The sequence below is a fragment of the Rattus rattus genome, chromosome 3 (genome assembly GCF_011064425.1).
Source record: "Rattus rattus isolate New Zealand chromosome 3, Rrattus_CSIRO_v1, whole genome shotgun sequence".
NCBI lineage: Eukaryota > Metazoa > Chordata > Mammalia > Rodentia > Muridae > Rattus > Rattus rattus.
The window spans coordinates 76,248,512-76,268,207 of NC_046156.1; the positions used below are offsets into that span (position 1 = coordinate 76,248,512).

The 19,696-nt window shown below is 39.1% G+C and overlaps 1 pseudogene and 1 gene segment (V, D, J or C); one reads left to right on the plus strand and one right to left on the minus strand.

Annotated features, from left to right (window-relative positions):
* Window positions 1–1,021: 1,021 nt before the first annotated feature.
* Window positions 1,022–1,668, minus strand: LOC116895829 (annotated as a pseudogene).
* A 5,774-nt stretch (window positions 1,669–7,442) lies between these two features.
* Window positions 7,443–18,300, plus strand: LOC116895830. The segment is given in 4 exon segments: window positions 7,443–7,512; window positions 7,718–8,029; window positions 10,304–10,326; window positions 18,253–18,300. Coding segments are annotated over 4 exon segments (432 nt in total).
* Window positions 18,301–19,696: the final 1,396 nt, after the last annotated feature.

Genomic DNA, 19,696 nt, shown 5'->3' on the forward strand with positions numbered 1-19,696 from the left:
AAGGGGTGAGATGGGGATTTATGGACAGGAAACCATGAAAGGGAATAACATTTGAAATGTAAGTAAAAAAAATACACTACAGGCAAATCTATCTTCAAGTTTCACAAATGATACTTTGTCTCAAAAGTGAATTGCAAGAAAAGGTAAATTTTCAATTAAATACAAGTTTGAGGTTGATTAACATATTGTTTTATTGAAGTAAAAAATATTTCCCTCAACCTATCCCAAAATCCTTACTTATTATAAGACAAAAAACAAACTCAATTTTCATGATACAAAATCATGTTTATCATTAGTGTAGAATGATGTATCATAGTCTCCACATTTGGAAAGTAGATGAGAAATCAGCAGAGGCAGATGAAATAGGAATAGGAAGCATAGGTCAGATATGTTGGTTATAAAGTTAAACCTCATGTTTTCTCTGATATTTATGTCCTAGATTTTTATAGGCTTAAAACTCTGTGTATTTGAATGTGTAAGTGTGTGTGAATGTTAGTGGGCATGTATGTATGAATGGGAATGGGCACCTGTATTTATCACATGAAAATACGTGAAAGCTTAGGGCTTGGAAGGATATTATTTGGAGGGATAGTGTGTGTCATAAATGAGAAACAAGGGAAAAATGAAGATTGTCAAATTGTATGATATAATATTTATATTTTTATGGAAATCAAAATGCATGTGCAAATAAATAAAGTTAGCCAAAAATAGAAATGGAGGCATATTGCCAGGGGTTTCAAGGTTAAGGAAGATTTCCCCGTAGCTGAGAAAAGCAAAAGCCTCATTCTCTTCAGTATCCTCCAGTGAGACTAGAGGTAGCCAGATTCTTAATTAGCCTATGGAGATTCATGCTGCAACTTTGCACTCCAGAATATAAAATAATAAATTTATCATGCTCAATATGCATAATTCAATTAAAATTAAACAAACATAAATGTCTTTTTTCCTTTTATCATAAAGACCTTCCAATTCAAAGGATCAAAAAGATCTTCTGTTCATAAATTTTCAACCAAACTTTGTATCAGGCAGGCATAGCAGCTCCCAGGCGGAAGGGGGCAGTGTGCAGACCAGGGCTATGTGTGGTACAGGCATCTGGTGAGGTTCTCAAGGAGGTTTGTGTAGGAGGCTGAAGCACTGTGAGAGGAATATCATAATGCTGCTGACAATAATAAACTGCCAGGTCTTCAGCCTGTGCACTGCTGATGGTGATCCCAGATCCACTGCCTATGAAGCAACCAGGACCCCAGTGTACTGAATGGATGCCCAGGGTATAAGCAGTTTAGGATAGTGCCCTGGTTTCTGTTGGTTCCAGGATACATAACTACCCACATTCTGACTGCACGTGCAGCTCATGGTGACCACGTCTCCTCCTAGTGTGGACATGGATTTGGGAGACTTGGTCATCACAATGCTCCCATTGGCATCTTAAATCAGAAATAGATATTGAGTAGTTAGTTCCTGATACAAACACTGGAATCCAAAATGTCTTTTCTAATGAAATTGTCTGGATAGTATTGGCTTCCTATAGGAAATAGATACTTCTCTACAAATGAATCACTTTTAAGAAATTATAATACTTTTAAATATCTCACCAGACAGCCAGAGAAGTACAAATATGATGACCTGAGGCTGTGATTCCATCTTGATGCCCATGATAGTCTGATGCATTTCAGATCTCACTGCAAAGGCCTGATTTATAAATCATAGGCAGCTGCTCTGGTCTCTATGGACTTATGCAAAGTGGTCATCAAATAATCAAGTAAATTACCTGGACAAAAGTTTGTGAGAGTATCCAGGTAAAATCAACAGCCAAAAATACCATCAAAGACAGTAAGCAATCACTGGGAAACATGTCAACGAGAACCAACTTAGAGTCTCTAGATACTGTCATGACAAGCTTCCATTAATCTCAAAGAAATTTATAGCAGGGGAGTTTCCCAGAAATAATACAAGAACTACTTCTGATTCAATCATGAGGAAATAATAAATATTCTGGCCAACAACAGAACAAAACAGGGGAAGTGAAAAAGAAGAAAGGAAAGAGAGAAGGAGAAAGGAAGGCAAGAGGAATGAATGAAGGCAGAGGATGGAGAAAAAGAGGAAATTTGGGATTTGTGAGGGAAGGGAAAATGGGGAGAGGAGAAAATGAATGAATCTAAAAGGCAGAAATATTTTTAAAAAGAAAGGAAGGAAGGAAAAAAGAAAGAAAAGAAAGATGGAAAAAAGGAAGAATGAAAGAGAGAGAGAGAGAGAGAGAGAGAGAGAGAGAGAGAGAGAGAGAGCAGTATTTGAGTTCAGAGAGTCAGCTCACTTGTTAAGATTAAGTTCGGATTGACAGGCAATGCAAGAAGAAGCAACAGGGTTAGACAAATGGCTTAGAAAAAAATATCACACCTACCCTCTCATTTATAAATCATAGAATTTTAAACTCAATTATATAAATATAATCACAGTTGTGGTGGGTGTGTAGCAAAGATACTACGAGAAGAACAAAAAATTGTTGGAAAGGAATTATGGAGACACTGAGAGGGTAAGGGATGTGTCTTAGTTAGGATTACTATTGTTACAATGTAATATTAAGACCACAATCAATTTAAAAGAATCGAAAAATGTCTTAGCCTTACAATTCTATGTATAACAGTCCAGGTAACAGTCAATCACTGAGGAAGGTTCAAGCAGGAACACAAATAGGACAGGAATCCAGAGGCAGGAGCTGACCAGAAGCCATGGAGGAGAGCTGCTTTCATGCTTGTCCCCTCAGACATTTCTGAGTTCTATTTGATATAGAAATCAGGTCAGACCAAGGGTAGCCCCACCCACAATAGACTGGATCCTCCTCCATAAGTCAGTAATTAGGAAAATGCCCTACAAGCTTGCCCACATCCTAGCCTTATTGAGACAATTTTTTCCCATTCAGATGAGTCTAGCTTGTGCAAATTGGACTTTAAAAACTAATCAGAAAAAGGCATAAATATGGTTTATATACAATAATGTTAAGGTGAGATGTTTTTATGACACTAACCATTATGTGTAATGTGTATATGTCAATGTAGTTATTTTTTCAGCAAGGACAAGAAATACGGAGCAGAGTTGTTACGTAAGTGCCCTCTGAGGCTCTGCTGCTGCCTTTGTGTATTCTGTCCATGTCCTATTACATGGAAACTTTAGGATTTCAACAGATGACTGTGCTACAGTTCCATTGTTACTTATTCAGTATCAAACATTTGATATACAAGTTCCTGCATAACTCAGCTGTACTTTTACATAACATAACTCATTCAGATAATCTAAAGTACTTGTTCTTTTACAAAAGAACTCAGGCACAAATGATTTTTGTGGCTATGTAGCATTCATTGCTAGTCAATGTTCAGTAAAGAAAATGATATTATTATTGGAATTTAGTGACTGTCTATTTGAAGAAAGGGATGATTAATAGGAAATGAATATTCTTAAATAGTATCCAAACTACTTGTTCTGAAAATGAGCACAGACAAAAAAAATGGAATACTTTATGTCAAGTAACCTTTAAAATCATGCTTTCAAGATAGGCAAAAGTAGTAGAAAATAATTATGAAAACTTTATGCAAAGATTAAAGAACATGATACCACGTAAAAGCTCTCCCAGGCTCTCAAGTCTAGTTGACTAAGGTAAGGCTCACTGATTTTTAGACAAAGAGGAAAGTGTTTGGATAGCAGACTGTGTAGAGAGAAAAGCTACTGATTCACACACTTACTGTCAGGCTGAACTCTGAAGGCTAAGGCACAGGAGACTCCAAGCAGTGTTCACAGTATCAGCTTGTGACATCAGACGGGTAGTGGTAAGAGTAAACACTGTTCTATACCTACTGTCACTGGAACAGCCAAGATTCCTGTTAAGTGCCCAGTTGAACAATGACTAACCTATCTCTGCTAGGTTAAAATGTGCTTTGTAGTCCAGGCTGCCCTGAACCCCTGGAAATTTACCTGTTAAAGCATTTTAAGTGTTGCAATTCCAAGGGTATCCTTCCTTGTACATCTTACCAAAAATAGTACTTAATTAATATTTTATCTGAATGTAGAAACTCCTCCCATGTCTACTATTGCCTGTCACTTGTATTGGGTAGCCACAACCATTCATCCAGAGAGTAAAATGTGTGTAACTCAACAGTAAATCCAAGTTCAGCCTTGGATTGTTTCAGAATATTTTGCATCTCAGACTGATGTTCCCTAGGCCTCTAGGCATGGTGGATGAATGGAAAAGGCTGCTGTGTCCCAGGAGCTCAAGTCATCATCTTCAGACTTCTTAGCTTCAAAGTCGGGAGGAAACTCTTCTGTGTTATATTGTGTCAGGTGGTTTGTGGTGCATTTTAAACCACAGTCCAAGGAATGGAATGAACTGGGAAATGTTGTGGAAACCATATTTGTGGGAAAACTGTAACTAAGAGCTGTCAGCCTTTTTGGATATATAATCACAAAACATCATGGAAATTCTTCCAAGTCCCTATGATCTCTCCTTACCTACTGTGAGAAGCCCATATTTAACTGCAGGAGTCTTTATATTTGTCAGACCCTGTCTCTCTATGTGTCCAATCTGAATGAGCAGCAGGAAATGACATCAACACATAATCTGAGCTCACTGCACCTGTTACAAAGCAAAGAATAAAGTTTAGTGAGGATTGAGATCACATGACAACCTGTTAAACACTGGTGGGGATAGTTACTCGTCTGGTATATTTCTTCAATTTGAGACAGAAAACTATTTTGTTAATTAATTAATAAGGTAGTTGATTCAATTTACACCTTAATGGCAGCCCTCCTCTCCTCAGAGTGTCCTCCTTACACAGCCTCTTTCCCCATACTCCTCCTGTTCTCCTCTGAGAAGGGGGTCGTCACTGCACTAGACCTTGGGCACCAACCCAGGATGGTTGGTGTGCATCAAGGCACTGCAAGACTAGCACATCCTCTCTCACCAAGTTCAGACAATGCAGCCACATTGCTGGAACAGGGTCCAGAATCAAGCACCAGAGTCAGGGAGAAGTTGCTCCAGTTGTTGGGGGACTCACAGGAATACAAACCTTCACTTCTGCTACATATATGCAGAGGTGCGTGAGAAGGGGATAGGTTCAGCCCCTGAATGTTCTTGGGTTGGCTGTTCAGTCTCTGGGAGACCGCCAAGTGGCCAAGGTTAGTTGACTAGATTTGTCTTATGTAGTGGTCATTCCGTGTGCATCCATCAATCCTTCCCCAACTCTTTCATACAATTGCTTGAACGCTGTCTAATTTTGGTTGTTGGTCTCTTAATCTGTTTTGGCCAGCTGCTGAGTGAAGCCTCTCAGAGGACAGGTATGTTAAGCTCCCCTCCACCCCCTAATTTCCTCCCCATCCCCTGCCTGCTGGGTCCTCTAGCAGGCCCAGTGGCTGTGAGATCTGCACTTTACCTGCTGTGCACCATCTTCAGGTCCACACAGAAACCTGCAACCCTGGAGGCCTTCAGCCATCAGGGACCACCAATCACTAACACAATTTCTGGATGTTGGCCCTGGAGAGAAACCCAGCAGTGCGCTCCTCCTCCTATACTGTCTACACTTCATGTCCTGAGGCACAGTTCTGCCTGCTTCCCTGGAGTCCTGCTGCTACCCAGGACCTGCCCTCTTCTCCAGCAAGCCCAGCAGCTGGGTGGTCTGCCCAGTCCTCTGTGTTCCATCTTCTGATCCACACCTCCACTGGCAACCCTCAAGGCTGCAGCCATCTGTGACTACCAGTTTTGCTTCCCCTAGGAGCCTGCTGCAACCAGCAATACCCAGAGGCCTGATGCCATCAATGGCTGCCAGCTCTGCCTGTATCCCAGGAATGTTGCCCCCAGGGACAAACGGGCCTGCCAACACCAGAGACTGTGAGCTCTCTTAATCCACCAATCATCTCTCGCTTATGTTGGTATGCTAGCAGTTCATAAAGGGGATCTGAACATGCTTGTCACAAATCTTTTAATGTTTTATACCTGTATAAAATGGTGCTGTAAAATGTTGCTGTAAAAATTTCGCTGTATAAAATGATAGATTTAATATAAAAATCCAAGAAAGAAGCATATTGATTAAATATATATGTAATTTCCATAATATTCTGCCTTAATGTAAGTACATTAATATCACCTGAATAATTCAATTTGGATATCAAATACCATGAGATGTCTTGTAGGCAGTTGATTAATGATATACATCTGGAAATCTTGTCTGCAGTCATACATTAGCCTGGTCTAGAATTTATGAACCCAAAACTGGCAGTATTCTCCTCGATCTCCTGCTTCTGTCTCTCCAGTTCTGGGATATAGATATGAATGTCACTCATTGTCATCATATTTTGTTTACTTTTATGTTTCTTACACTTTACCCATAATGCTGTATTTATAATTCATATTATACACACTCTCATAATTCACTAACCTGAATTCAGGTGGTTCTTTCATGTCTGCTACTGCTATTGATTTTCCTTCACACTGAAACATTTTTTCCTTTAGATGGGAACAATGTCTGATATTGTGGACTTCTGGTCTCTGTAAAATCATTACTTGATTTAGGGTGACTGTGCCCTCTTCTGGAGAATTTGTCAAGAGTGAGCAAGACCATATTAAGCCAATTTTAAACCTGTTAATTTCTAGACTTCTCTAAAATATGCCTGTGCAGAGTAAAACCTCTTGGTAGTGCAGGTTTCCAGGCATGATTAGTTTAAAAAACCTGGATTGTTTTATTCTCTGCCATTTTCCCAAACTAAGAATCCTCTTTAAATTCCCTGAAATTGTGGGAAACATGATTGTTAATTTCTGCTGGATTTACCTTCAATTTGAGATTAAAGCTTCTCTGATCCTAGGCTTAAGTTAATGTCCCCCAGGATTCCCACAGAGATAATTTGGTCTTCTCCTTGCGTCTCTCTTCCATGTTTATCTAAGAAGTTGGGACACTGATGTTGGAGGCACTGTTCATTTTCACATTATAAGAGTGGATATGGAGATGGGAGACATTGCACTAATTTAAATTCAATATTTCTGACTTTCCTCTTTCCCTTCCTATCCATTTCTCTTTTATAGGACATTATTCTTACACTGTTTCTTTCTTGTATTCTTCTGATTTTCTCAAATATCTTATTATGTTTTCTAGCATAGTTAACCTGTGATACCTCTCCTAAACTTTCTACAAAAGTCACCTGATTTAAATATGTCTTGGAATTTAACCCAAAACTATTAGAACCCGAAGTATATTTCTGCTGGAGATGAGGAAGCCGATCACTTTCATTTGTTTTTTCTTACGCTCTTTCTGATAGAATTTTTTCCTGTTGATTGATACCAGCCTCTCTCACACACTGCCCAGGCATTTGATTTTATTTCCTGTCTGCTTTGCATGATTTCCTCCAGCGCAGCCCAGCTGCTTAGAATTTATAAATCAGGCCTTTGCACTGTGAGTAAACTGCATCAGACAGACAGGGGGAGCAAGATGGAATCACAGACCCGGGTCCTCATTTCCCTGCTGCTCTGGATATCTGGTAAAAAATTTTAAAGTATTAAAATATTTTCAATCTTTCATCTTGGTAAAAAGAAATTTGCAATATGTGCCAGTGTGTGATACTATTTGTATAATAATGTTCTGACATTATGACATTTTGAGGACATTAAAATGACAAATTTCAACTGTTATACTAATCTATGTTTGTGCATGTATGCATGTTCACTGCCTCTTCATTATTTCAGGTACCTGTGGGGACATTGTGATGACCCAGTCTCCATCCTCCCTGGCTGTGTCAGCAGGAGAGACAGTCACTATAAACTGCAAGTCCAGTCAGAGTCTTTTTTGGAGTGGAAGCCAAAAGAACTACTTGGCCTGGTACCAGCAGAAACCAGGGCAGTCTCCTAAACTGCTGATCTACTATGCATCCACTAGGGAATCTGGTGTCCCTGATCGATTCATAGGCAGTGGGTCTGGGACAGACTTCACTCTGACCATCAGCAGTGTGCAGGCTGAAGACCTGGCTGTTTATTACTGTCAGCATCATTATAACAGCCTTCCCCCCCACAGTGTCTCAGCCTCCTACACAAACTTCCTTGAGAGTTTCAACAGCTGTGTACACCACACACAGCCCTGGTGTGCACACTTCCCTCTTCTGCCTGAGAATTACCATGCCTAAAAGCTGAAAAAATTGTTTTCAGAGCATGGTAAAAAAAATAATATTTTCAATTCTTCCTATGTCTTTTGGTATAAAAATTCATTACACCAAAATACGGAATAAAACCACAGTATTATTTTTCTATTACTCCTGCAACAATTTACCAAACTCTGTTGATTGAATAAAGGATTTTTTCTTTTTATAATTTAATAAATCTGGTATCTAATGCAAGACCTATGTGCTGTTGTAGTGATATTGTTAAACTGTTTTGGTTAAAAGTATACAGAAAAACGTTTATTTCTTGAATTTTCTAGTTCCTAGAGGGGTTTCTTACTTCCTTACTGTTTCTGACTTTTTTCCTTCTCAGGTCCAGATGGGTTCAGTACAGAATTCTATCAGACCTTCATAGAAGACCTCAAACCAATATTGTCCAAACTATTCCACAAAATTGAAACAGACAGAGCACTACCAAATTCCTTCTATGAAGCCAAAATTACTCCTATACCAGAACCACACAAAGACCCAGCAAAGAAAGAGAACTTCAGACCAATTTCCCTTATGAATATCAATGCAAAAATACTCAATAAAATTGTCTTTGAGGTGTGTTTCCTGCATGCAGCAAAATGCTGGGTCCTCTTTACGTATCCAGTCTGTCTATCTATGTCTTTTTATTGGGGAATTGAGTCCATTGATGCTGAGAGACATTAAGGAATAGTGATTGTCGCTTCCTGTTATTTTCGTTGTTAGAGGTGGAATTATGTTTGTTTGTTTCTCTTTTGGTTTCATTGCAAGGAAATTATATTCTTTCTTTCTGTATGGTGTAGTTTCTCTCCTTGTGTTGGAGTTTCCCATCTATTATCCTTTGTAGGGCTGGATTTGTAGAAAGATATTGCGTAAATTTGGTTTTGTCATGGAATATTTTGGTTTCTCCATCTATGTTAATTGAAAGTTTTGCTGGATACAGTAACTTGGGCTGGCATTTGTATTCTCCTGACATTTTGCTGAAGTTGTTTATCCGTTTAAGTAGTTCTCTGGTGGAATTTTGGGGTTGCTGGATGAAGACTACTTGATCATGAAGGATGATCGTTTTGATGTGTTTTTGGATTTGGTTTGCAAGAATTTTATAAATATTTTTGCGTCAATATTCAGCAAAATGTCAGGATATAAAATTAAATCAAACGATCAGTAGCATTCCTCTACTCAAAGGATAAATAGGCCGAGAAAGAAATTAAGGAAATGACGCCCTTCACAATAGTCCCAAATAACATAAAAATGTCTTGGTGTGACTTTAACCAAGCAAGTGAAATATCTATATGACAAGAGCTTCAAATATCTGAAGAAAGAAATTGAGGAAGTTCTCAGAAGATGGGAAGATCTTCCAAGCTCAAGGATTGGCAGGATTAATATAGTAAAGATGGCCATTTTGTCAAAAGTAATCTTCAGATTCTATGCATTCCCCATCAAATTCCAACTCAAATCTTTATAGAGATAGAAAGAACAATTTGCAAATTCATTTGGAATAACAAAAAAAAAAACAGATAGCTAAAACTATACTCAACAATAAAAGAACTTCTGGGGGAATCACCATCCCTGATTTCAAGCAGTATTACAGAGCAATAGTCATAAAAACTGTATGGTATTGGTACAGAGACTGGCAGGTTGATCAGTGGTACAGAACTGAAGACCCTGAAATGAAGCCACACACACATAGCCATTTGATCTTTGACAAAGGAGCTAAAACCATCCAATGGAAGAAAGATAGCATTTTCAACAAATGGTGCTGGTTCAACTGAAGGTCAGCATGTACAAGAATACAAATCGATCCATTCTTATCACCATGTACAAAGCTTAAGTCCAAGTGGATCAAGGACCTACACATCAATCCAGATATACTCAAACTAATAGAAGAAAAAGTGGGGAAGAGTTTCAAACACATGGGCACAGGCGAAAATTTCCTGAACAAAACACTAATGTCTCATGCTGGAAGATAAAGAATCGACAAATGGGACCCCATAAAACTGCAAATCTTTTTTTTAATCTGTATTAACTTGGGTATTTCTTATTTACATTTTGATTGTTATTCCCCTTCCCGGTTTCCAGGCCAACATCCCCCTAACCCCGCCCCCTCCCCTTCTCTATGGGCTTCCTCCCCCCATTACCAGTCTCCCCCCAACAATCACATTCACTGGGGGTTCAGTCATGGCAAGACCAAGGGATTCCCCTTCCACTGGTGCTCTTACTAGGCTATTCATTGCTACCTATGAGGTTGGAGCCCAGGGTCAGTTCATGTATAGTCTTTGGGTAGTGGCTTAGTCCCTGGAAGCTCTAGTTGGATTTCAGAGTTGTTCATATGGGATCTCGAGCACCTTCAAATTCTTCCAGTCTTTTATCTGATTCCTTCAATGGGGGTCCCGTTCTCATTTCAATAGTTTGCTTCTGGCATTCGCCTATGTATTTGCTGTATTCTAGGTGTGTCTCTCAGGAGAGATCTACATCTGGTTCCTGTCAGTCTGCACTTCTATGCTTCATCCATCTTATCTAGTTTGGTGGCTGTATATGTATGGGCCACATGTGGGCAGGCTCTGAATGGGTGTTCCTTCTGCCTCTGTTCTAAACTTTGCCTCCCTATTCCCTGCCAAGGGTATTCTTGTTCGCTTTTAAAGAAGGAGTGAAGCATTCGCATTTTGGTCATCCTTCTTGAGTTTCATGTGTTCTGTGCATCTAGGGTAATTCAAGCATTTAGGCTAATATCCACTTATCAATGAGTGCATGCCATGTGTGTTTTTCTGTGATTGGATTACCTCACTCAGGATGATATTTTCCAGTTCCATCCATTTGCCTATGGATTTCATAAAGTCATTGTTTTTGATAGCTGAGTAATATTCCATTGTGTAGATGTAGCACATTTTCTGTATTCATTCCTCTGGTGAAGGGCATCTGGGTTCTTTACAGCTTCTGGCTATTATAAATAAGGCTGCTATGAACATAGTGGAGCATGTGTCTTTCTTACATGTTGGGGCATCTTTTGGTTATATGACCAAGAGACATATAGCTGGGTCCTCGGGTAGTTCAATGTCCAATTTTCTGAGGAACCTCCAGACTGATTTCCAGAATGGTTGTACCAGTCTGCAATCTCACCAACAACGAAGGAGTGTTCCTTTTTCTCCACATCCTTGCCAGCATTTGCTCTCACCTGAGTTTTTGATCTTAGCCATTCTCCCTGGTATGAGGTGAAATATCAGGGTTGTTTTGATTTGCATTTCCTTTATGACTAAAGATGTTGAACATCTCTTTATGTGTTTCTCAGTCATTAGGCATTCCTCAGCTCTGAATTCTTTATTTAGCCCTGAACCCCATTTTTAATAGGGTTATTTATGTCCCTGCAGTCTACCTTCTTGAGTTCTCTGTATATGTTGGATATGAGCCCTCTATCTGTTGGAGGATTGGAAAAGATCTTTCCCCAATCTGTTAGTTGTCGTTTTGTCCTAACAACAGTGTACTTTGCCTTACAGAAGCTTTGCAATTTTATGAGATCCCATTTGTCGATTCTCGATCTTAGTGCATAAGCCATTGGTGTTCTGTTCAGGAAAATTTCTCCAAGTGCCCATGTTTGTGAGACTCTTTGCCACTTTTTCTTCTATTAGTTTGAGTGTATCTGGTTTGATGTGGAGGTCCTTGATCCACTTGGACTTAAGCTTTATACAGGGTGATAAGCATGGATCGATATGCATTCTTCTACATGCTGACTTCCAGTTGAACCAGAACGATTTGCTGAAAATTCTATCTTTTTTCCATTGGATGGTTTAGGCTCCTTTGTCAAAAATCAAGTGACCATAGGTGTATGGGTTTATTTCTCGGTCTTCATTTCTATTCCACTGGTCTATCTGTCTGTCTCTGTACCAGTACCATGTAGTTTTTATCATTACTGCTCTGTAATACTGCTTGAGTTCAGGGATAGTGATTCCCCCAGAAGTCCTTTTATTGTTGAGGATAGTTTTAGCTATCCTGGGTTTTTAGTTATTCCAGATGAGTTTGCAAATTGTTCTGTATAACTCTCTGAATAATTGGGTTGGAATTTTGATAGAGATTGCATTGAATCTGTAGATCGCTTTTGGTAAAATGGCCATTTTTACTACATTAATCCTGCCAATCCATGATCATGGGAGATCTTTCCATCTTCTGAGGTCTTATTCAATTTCTTTCTTCAGAGGCTTTAATTGTACAGATCTTTTACTTGCTTGGTTAAAGTCACACTGAGGTACTTTATATTATTTGGGACTATTATGAAGGGTGTCGTTTCCCTAATTTCTTTCTCGGCTTCTTTCTCTTTTGTGTAGAGGAAGGCTACTGATTTATTTGAGTCAATTTTATACCTAGCCACTTTGCTGAAGTTGTTTATCAGCTGTAGTAGTTCTCTGGTGGAACTTTTGGGATCACTTAAATATATTATCATATCATCTGCAAATAGTGATATTTTGACTTCTTCTTTTCCAATCTGTATCCCCTTGATCTCCTTTTGTTGTCTGATTGCTCTGACTAGAACTTCAAGAACTATATTGAATATGTAGGGAGAAAGTGGGCAGCTTTGTCTAGTCCCTGATTTTAGTGGGATTGCTTCAAGTTTCTCTCCATTTAGTTTAATGTTAGTGACTGGTTTGTTGTGTATGGCTTTTACTATGTTTAGGTATGGGCCTTGAATTCCTATTCTTTCCAGGACTTTTATTATGAAGGGGTGTTGAATTTTGTCAAATGCTTTCTCAGCATCTAATGAAATGATCATGTGGTTTTGTTCTTTCAGTTAGTTTATATAATGGATCACGTTGATGGTTTTCCATATATTAAACCATCCTGCATGCCTGGGATGAAGCTTACTTGTTCATGTTGGATGATTGTTTTGATGTGCTCTTGGATTCAGTTTGCCAGAATTTTATGGAGTATTTTTGCGTCGATATTCATAAGGTAAATTGGTCTGAAGTTCTCTTTCTTTTTTGGGTCTTTGTGTGGTTTAGGTATAAGAGTAATTGTGGCTTCATAGAAGGAATTCTGTATCACTTCATCTGTTTCAATTTTGTGGAATAGTTTGGATAGTATTTGTATGAGGTCTTCCATGAAGGTCTGATAGAATTCTGTACTGAATCAATCTGGACCTGCGCTCTTTTTGGTTGGGAGAACTTTAATGACTGCTTCTATTTTGTTAGGAGTAATGGGGTTGTTTAAATGGTTTATCTGTTCTTGACTTAACTTCGGTACTTGGTATCTGTCTAGGATATTTTCCATTTCCTGCAGATTTTCAAGTTTTGTTGAATATAGTCTTTTGTAGTAGGATCTGATGATTTTTTGAATTTCCTTGGATTCTGTAGTTATGTCTCCCTTTTCACTTCTGATTTTGTTAATTTGTACACACTCTCTGTGTCCTCTCAATAGTCTGGCTAAGGGTTTATCTATCTTGTTGATTTTCTCAAAGAACCAACCTTTGGTTCTGTTGATTTTTTCTATGGTCCTTTTTGTTTCTACTTGGTTGATTTCAGCTCTTAGTTTGATTGTTTCCTGCCTTCTACTCCTCTGTCTGTATTTGCTTCTTTTTGCTCTAGAGCTTTTAGGTGTGCTGTCAAGCTGTTGATACATGCTGTCTCCTGTTTCTTTCTGCAGGCACTCAGAGCTATGACTTTTCCTCTTAGCACAGCTTGCATTGTGTGCCATAAGTTTGGGTATGTTGTACCTTCATTTTCATTAAATTCTAAGAAGTCTTTAATTTCTTTCTTTATTTCTTCCTTGACCAAGTTATCATTGAGTAGAGCATTGTTCAACTTCCATGTATATGTGGGCATTCTTCCCTTATTGTTACTGAAGACCAGCTTTAGCCCATGGTAGTCTGATAAGATGCATGGAATTATTTCTATCTTTCTGTATCTGTTGAGGCCTGTTTTATGACCAATTATATGGTCAGTTTTGGAGAAAGTACCATAAGGTGGTGAGAAGAAGGTATATCCTTTTGTTTTAAGATAGAATGTTCTACAAATATCTGTTAAGTCCATTTGATTCATGACTTCTCGTAGTCTGACTATGTCTCTGTTTAATTTCTGTTTCCATGATCTGTCCATTGTTGAGAGTGGGGTGTTGAAATCTCCTACTATTATTGTGTGAGGTGCAATGTGTGCTTTGTGCTTTAGTAAGGTTCCTTTAAGTATGTAGGTGCCCTTGGATTTGGAGCATAGATATTTAGGATTGAGAGTTCATCTTGTTGGATTTTTCCTTTGATGAATATGAAGTGTCCTTCCGTGTGTTTTTTGATGACTTTTAGTTGAAAATCGATTTTATTCTATATTAGAATGGCTACTCTAGCATGCTTCTTCAGACCATTTGCTTGGAAAGTTGTTTTCCAGCCTTTCACTCTGAGGTAGTGTCTGTCTTTGTCTCTGAGATGTGTTTCCTCTATGCAGCAGAACCCAGGGTCCTCATTGTGTATCCAGTTTGTTAATCTATGTCTTTTCATTGAGGAGTTGAGACCACTGATGTTGAGAGATATTAAGGAATAGTGATTAGTGCTTCCAATAATATTCATATTTGGATGAGAGATTATGATTGTTTGCTTTTCTTCTCTTTGTTTTGTTGCCAAGACGATTAGTTTCTTGCTTTTTCTAGGGTGTAGCTTGCCTCCTTATGTTGGGCTTTACCATTTATTATCTGTTGATGGGCTGGATTTGTACAAAGATATTGTGTAAATTTGGTTTTGCCATGGAATATCTTGGTTTCTCCATATATCTTAATTGAGAGTTTTGCAGGATATAGTAACCTGGGCTCCATTTGTTTTCTCTTAGGGTCTGTATGACATCTGTCAATGATCTTCTGGCTTTCATAGTCTCTGGTGAGAAGTCTGGTGTGATTCTGATAGTTCTGCCTTTATATATTACTTGACCTTTTTCCCTTACTGCTTTTAACATTCTTTCTTTATTTTGTGCATTTGTAAAGCAAAAGACACTGTCATTAGGACAAAATGGCAAAAGACATATTGGGAAAAGATCTTTACCAATCACACATCTGATAGAGGGCTAATATCCAAAGTATACAAGAACTCAAGAAGTTAGACTCTGGAGAGACAAATCACCCTATTTAAAATGGGGTACAGAGCTAAACAAAACATTCTCAGCTGAGGATTATCAAACAGCCAAAAAGCACCTAAAGGAATGTTCAACATCCTTAGTCATCAGGGAAATGCAAATCAAAACAACCCCAAAATTCCACCTCAAACCAGTCAGAATGGCTAAGATCAAAAACTCAGGTGACAGCAGATACTGGCAAGAATGTGGATAAATAGAAACACTCCTCCATTGTTGGTGGGATTGCAAACTGGCACAACCACTCTGGAAATAAGTCTGGAGGTTCCTCAGAGGTCAATCCTAGTAGCAAACCACAGAACTGAGAATAGGACCCCTCTTGCAGAGAATTAGAGGAAGTATTGAAATAGTTGAAGGAGCTTGCAACCCTATTAAAACAACAATGCCAACCGACCAGAGTTTCTAGGGACTAAACCACTACTGAAAGACTATACATGGACTGACCCAGGGCCAAAACTGCATATGTAGCAGAGAATAGCCTTGTTGGGGCACCAGTGGAAGGGAAAGCCCTTGATGTTGCCAAGGTTCGACCCCCAGTGCAGGGGCATATGTTGGAGGGTGATAAGGGGGATGTATAGGGGGAATACCCCTATGGGGAAGGGTGAGGAGAGGGAATGGGGGCTTATGGACAGGAAACTGCGAAGGGGAATAACCTGTGAAATATAAGTAAAGAAATATATAATAAAAATTAAATTGAAAAAAGAAAGAAAAAGTTTTCCAAATATTCTCAAGTTCTTTACAGTAAAGTATCCATGGAGCACACTTACTTTTGTCTTTTAAGTCTTAAAATATGAGTTTTGAAAGAGAGTGTGTGTAGGGAGAGGGAGAAAGGGAGAGAGAGAGAATATGAAGTTGGGTGTGTAGGGAAGAGGAAAGAATCTGGTAAGAGTTGGGAAAAGGAGGATTTTATCGAAATGCATTATATAAAGTTTTTTTTTAAAGAAATGGGTTGAAAAGTGAAAGGCAGCTGTACAATTCCCGAGAATGTGTTTGAGCTGCTCTGTGAATGGTTTTATCAACCCCACTGACCACTGAGATGAGAGCATGTGTCCCTCTGATTATTAGCTTTACTGAGCTGTTCTGCACGTTGAATCATTAGGCAAAGGCCAAGGGTGCTGAAAGCATCTACAAAGCCTGTGACCTGAAAATGAGCCACTTCTCAGACACAGGATGAGCTGCTCTCCTGCTATGCATGCTGCTGTGAGTACCGTGTAAGACAGCACAGCAAAGCAAAGCATTGTAAGCTTCTACTTTAGCCATGCTCATTTCGCATTCCTTTGTGATCTTGATGGTTGGAATTAAGGCTTTTTAAATTTGTTTTTAACCATCACATTTTCCCTTTTGTTTCCTAATGGTTCAGAGTGATGCTTGTGGCTATTGTCACAGGTGTCATATGTATCACACTGAGAAGGTTTCAATATGCCTGTAACTGTAGTGTTTGCCTATTTATCATTCTAGACTCTACTGAGGATATTGTGCTGACCTAGTCTTCAGTTTGCTTGGTTCTCTCACTGGCTAAATGGACACAATATTCTGCAATTCCTCTACAAGTGATGACATTGACACACTGTACAGTAATATTATGCAGTAGTATCCACAGAACCCAGAAGAGTTTCCAATAGACATGATTTATGAATCATTCAGTGTAGAAATTAGTCATTTTCTCAGGTTCAATGATAGTTTGTCTGAAACAGTTTTCACATTCTCCATTAATGCCATAGAGGCCGACAGGGCTGCAAACTTTTACTGTAAGCAGGGTAAGGAATTTCCTCCACAGTTCTCAATGTCCAAACAAAATCTCTTGGGCTTTCTTCTCACTCACTCCATAGTCCAAGCTGAACTACAATGCACTATAAAGGCCAGTCCAGATTTGACCTTATGGACTAAGTGCTTTTTCCTCCTGAGTGATGAGATTCAGGTACACATACTCATGTCCAGAACTTTTGAATTTTTTTATGATCTCACTTTGGAAGTGAGGTAATTCCAGATGTCTGAGTATGAACAGACACATTCCCTAGAAAATTGGTTAATACGGGCTTTTTTTTATCCCTATCTTGACCTTTCATATTTTTTCAACAAGAGTTAGAGATCTCAATAATATGACCTTCACCAGAAGTACACTTCTGTATTTTTGAATTTTAGAGTTATAGTGAAAGACCCCCGGAGTGGGGTGACCCTCACTCAAGTCTCGGGATGACACAACCCCTCAAGAACTCACACAAGACTGTCCTTGTTGTAATCACATGAGGTTTATCGATAGCAACCAGTGCACTGGGGTCGAGACTCGTATCCCATGCAGGGGCAGTGGAGTTCGACCCCGAGAGGCTGGGAGAAGAGGTATTTAAAGGGAGAAACCACAACCTGAGGGGGCAGGGATGGCGTCATAGAATAACAGTGAAAAATCACAAGGAAGAACTCTCTGTCTCCCAAGATTGTTTCCTAGGAGAAGCTGTCTCTTACTTCTCAGATTGTTTAACTTCATGGTCCGCTAGTTCTTAGGAGACGTTGTTTCCTGCTTCTCAAAATTGTTCTCTAAGATTTATGGTCAGCTAGTTTCTGGGAGAAAGCTGTTGAGCTGGCCAATGTAATTATCCATTCTATAGCCCTAGGAGAGGCTTCTTGGAACATACAATTCTGGGGCCTAACCTGTTTTCTTTTTTTTTTTCTGCTCTAAACTTTGTGTCTAGGGGGGCAACTTTAAAACTTTTATCTTTCAATAGCTCACTACACATGAAAGTATATTTGTTAGGTCTCAAACTAGGGACAAATGGCTAAGTTTAGGGTCTGCTAATATATCAAAGAAAACACTGACTGCCCAACATATCCTAGTCTCTACCTGTTACAGACCTTTCTTAGCTGATACACTTCAGTCCCTACCCTGAGTACAAAATCCCATATATTGGACTGTGCTTGTCTTCCCCCTGTTCCTTTGGCTGCTATATCATCCAGCATTATGGATCCAACCCCCTCTTTTCATCTACCATTAAGTAAACTTTCTAACCTCTAGGTCGGGCTCTATCATTCCAGTCGTGGTGAGTATGGATTCCGAAAGTAGTACCTGCTCCTGGCTATACTCTCCCTTTTATTTATACTAAATTTTCTCCTCAACTAAACTTAGGAGGATTTATACCCTTTCCCTGATTTTGTTTTCATTCATCTGATCTAAAGTTGTTTGGCCTATTTTGTGTCAAAACATGGGTTACAGACAGAGGCAAGGCTCTCTATACATAAAGTACAATTAAAACGAGAAAATATGAAAGAATGTTAAAAAGAAAACCCATAATAAAACTGATTCAAAGGCCCCTTCTTTATGAAAAGCTAAAGGCAGTCAATGTTGACTGGGAGAGTAAGAATCCATTATATTTCTGAAACATTCTTTTCTCTAGGTTATGGAATTTCAACTCAACAAACTTAAGCATATGTACACATGAGTGTGGAGTCAGGAGGATATACATATATGTATATTTTTGTCCATGTTTGCAGCAATAATAATTTAAGAGCAGTAGCAGAAGATGACAAAGAAAGAGAAGGAGAAGGAGGAGGAAGAGGAGGAGGAGGAGGAAAAGGAAGAAGAAGAAGAAGAAGAAGAAGAAGAAGAAGAAGAGGAAGAGGAAGAGGAAGAGGAAGAGGAAGAGGAAGAAGAAGAAGAAGAAGAAGAAGAAGAAGAAGAAGAAGAAGAAGAAGAAGAAGAAGAAGAAGAAGAAGAAGAAGAAGAAGAAGAAGATTATAAGTCATGAATATGAGAGTTGAGAGCATAGGAAAGCATAGCTGCTACAGAGGAAAGTTGGAAATGATATATAGTTAGTACTTGTGTCCTATGCACCTCTAGTGTGGTAGGCTCTTAAAGCATTTCTATACTGTGCCTCTATATATCTGTGTCTCTGGTTACTGCATCTACAGGTTAAATTCCTATTAATCAGGAGATTAATTAGTCTCCCTGGGAAAGAACATCTCCATGATCCACAGGGCCAGGTATATCCTCTCCTATACTGAGAGAAATTACAATTTGCCACAGTTACAACCCTATCTCCAGCAGGCCACCACAACAGACCCCACTCTTCCTGTGCTTCTGCCAGTGTTGGTGGGGGTCCCTAACTGACTCTGAGGTCCATCTGGGATAGAATTCACTAACAGATTGCAGAAATGGTGCTAAAAGATTTCTTAGTTTCTCATTGTCATCATACTCTGCTGTAAAATTATAAAAGCTAATAGCTGTCTTTTACCCACACTAGAGCTGGCACCAGAGTTTCCCAAGATATTTGGTGTATATCTTGATCTCAGTTAGCAAAGCATCTCACCTGCTCTGCTCCATCCCATATCACACTGCTGATGGCTTCTCTCTGAGCCTGAAAAAAATCTCTATACCCATCTAGCTCCACAGGAAGGTTGCCATCATGACAGATATACACATGTCTTCAGCCACCACATATTCTCATGAACTTAAATTGTCA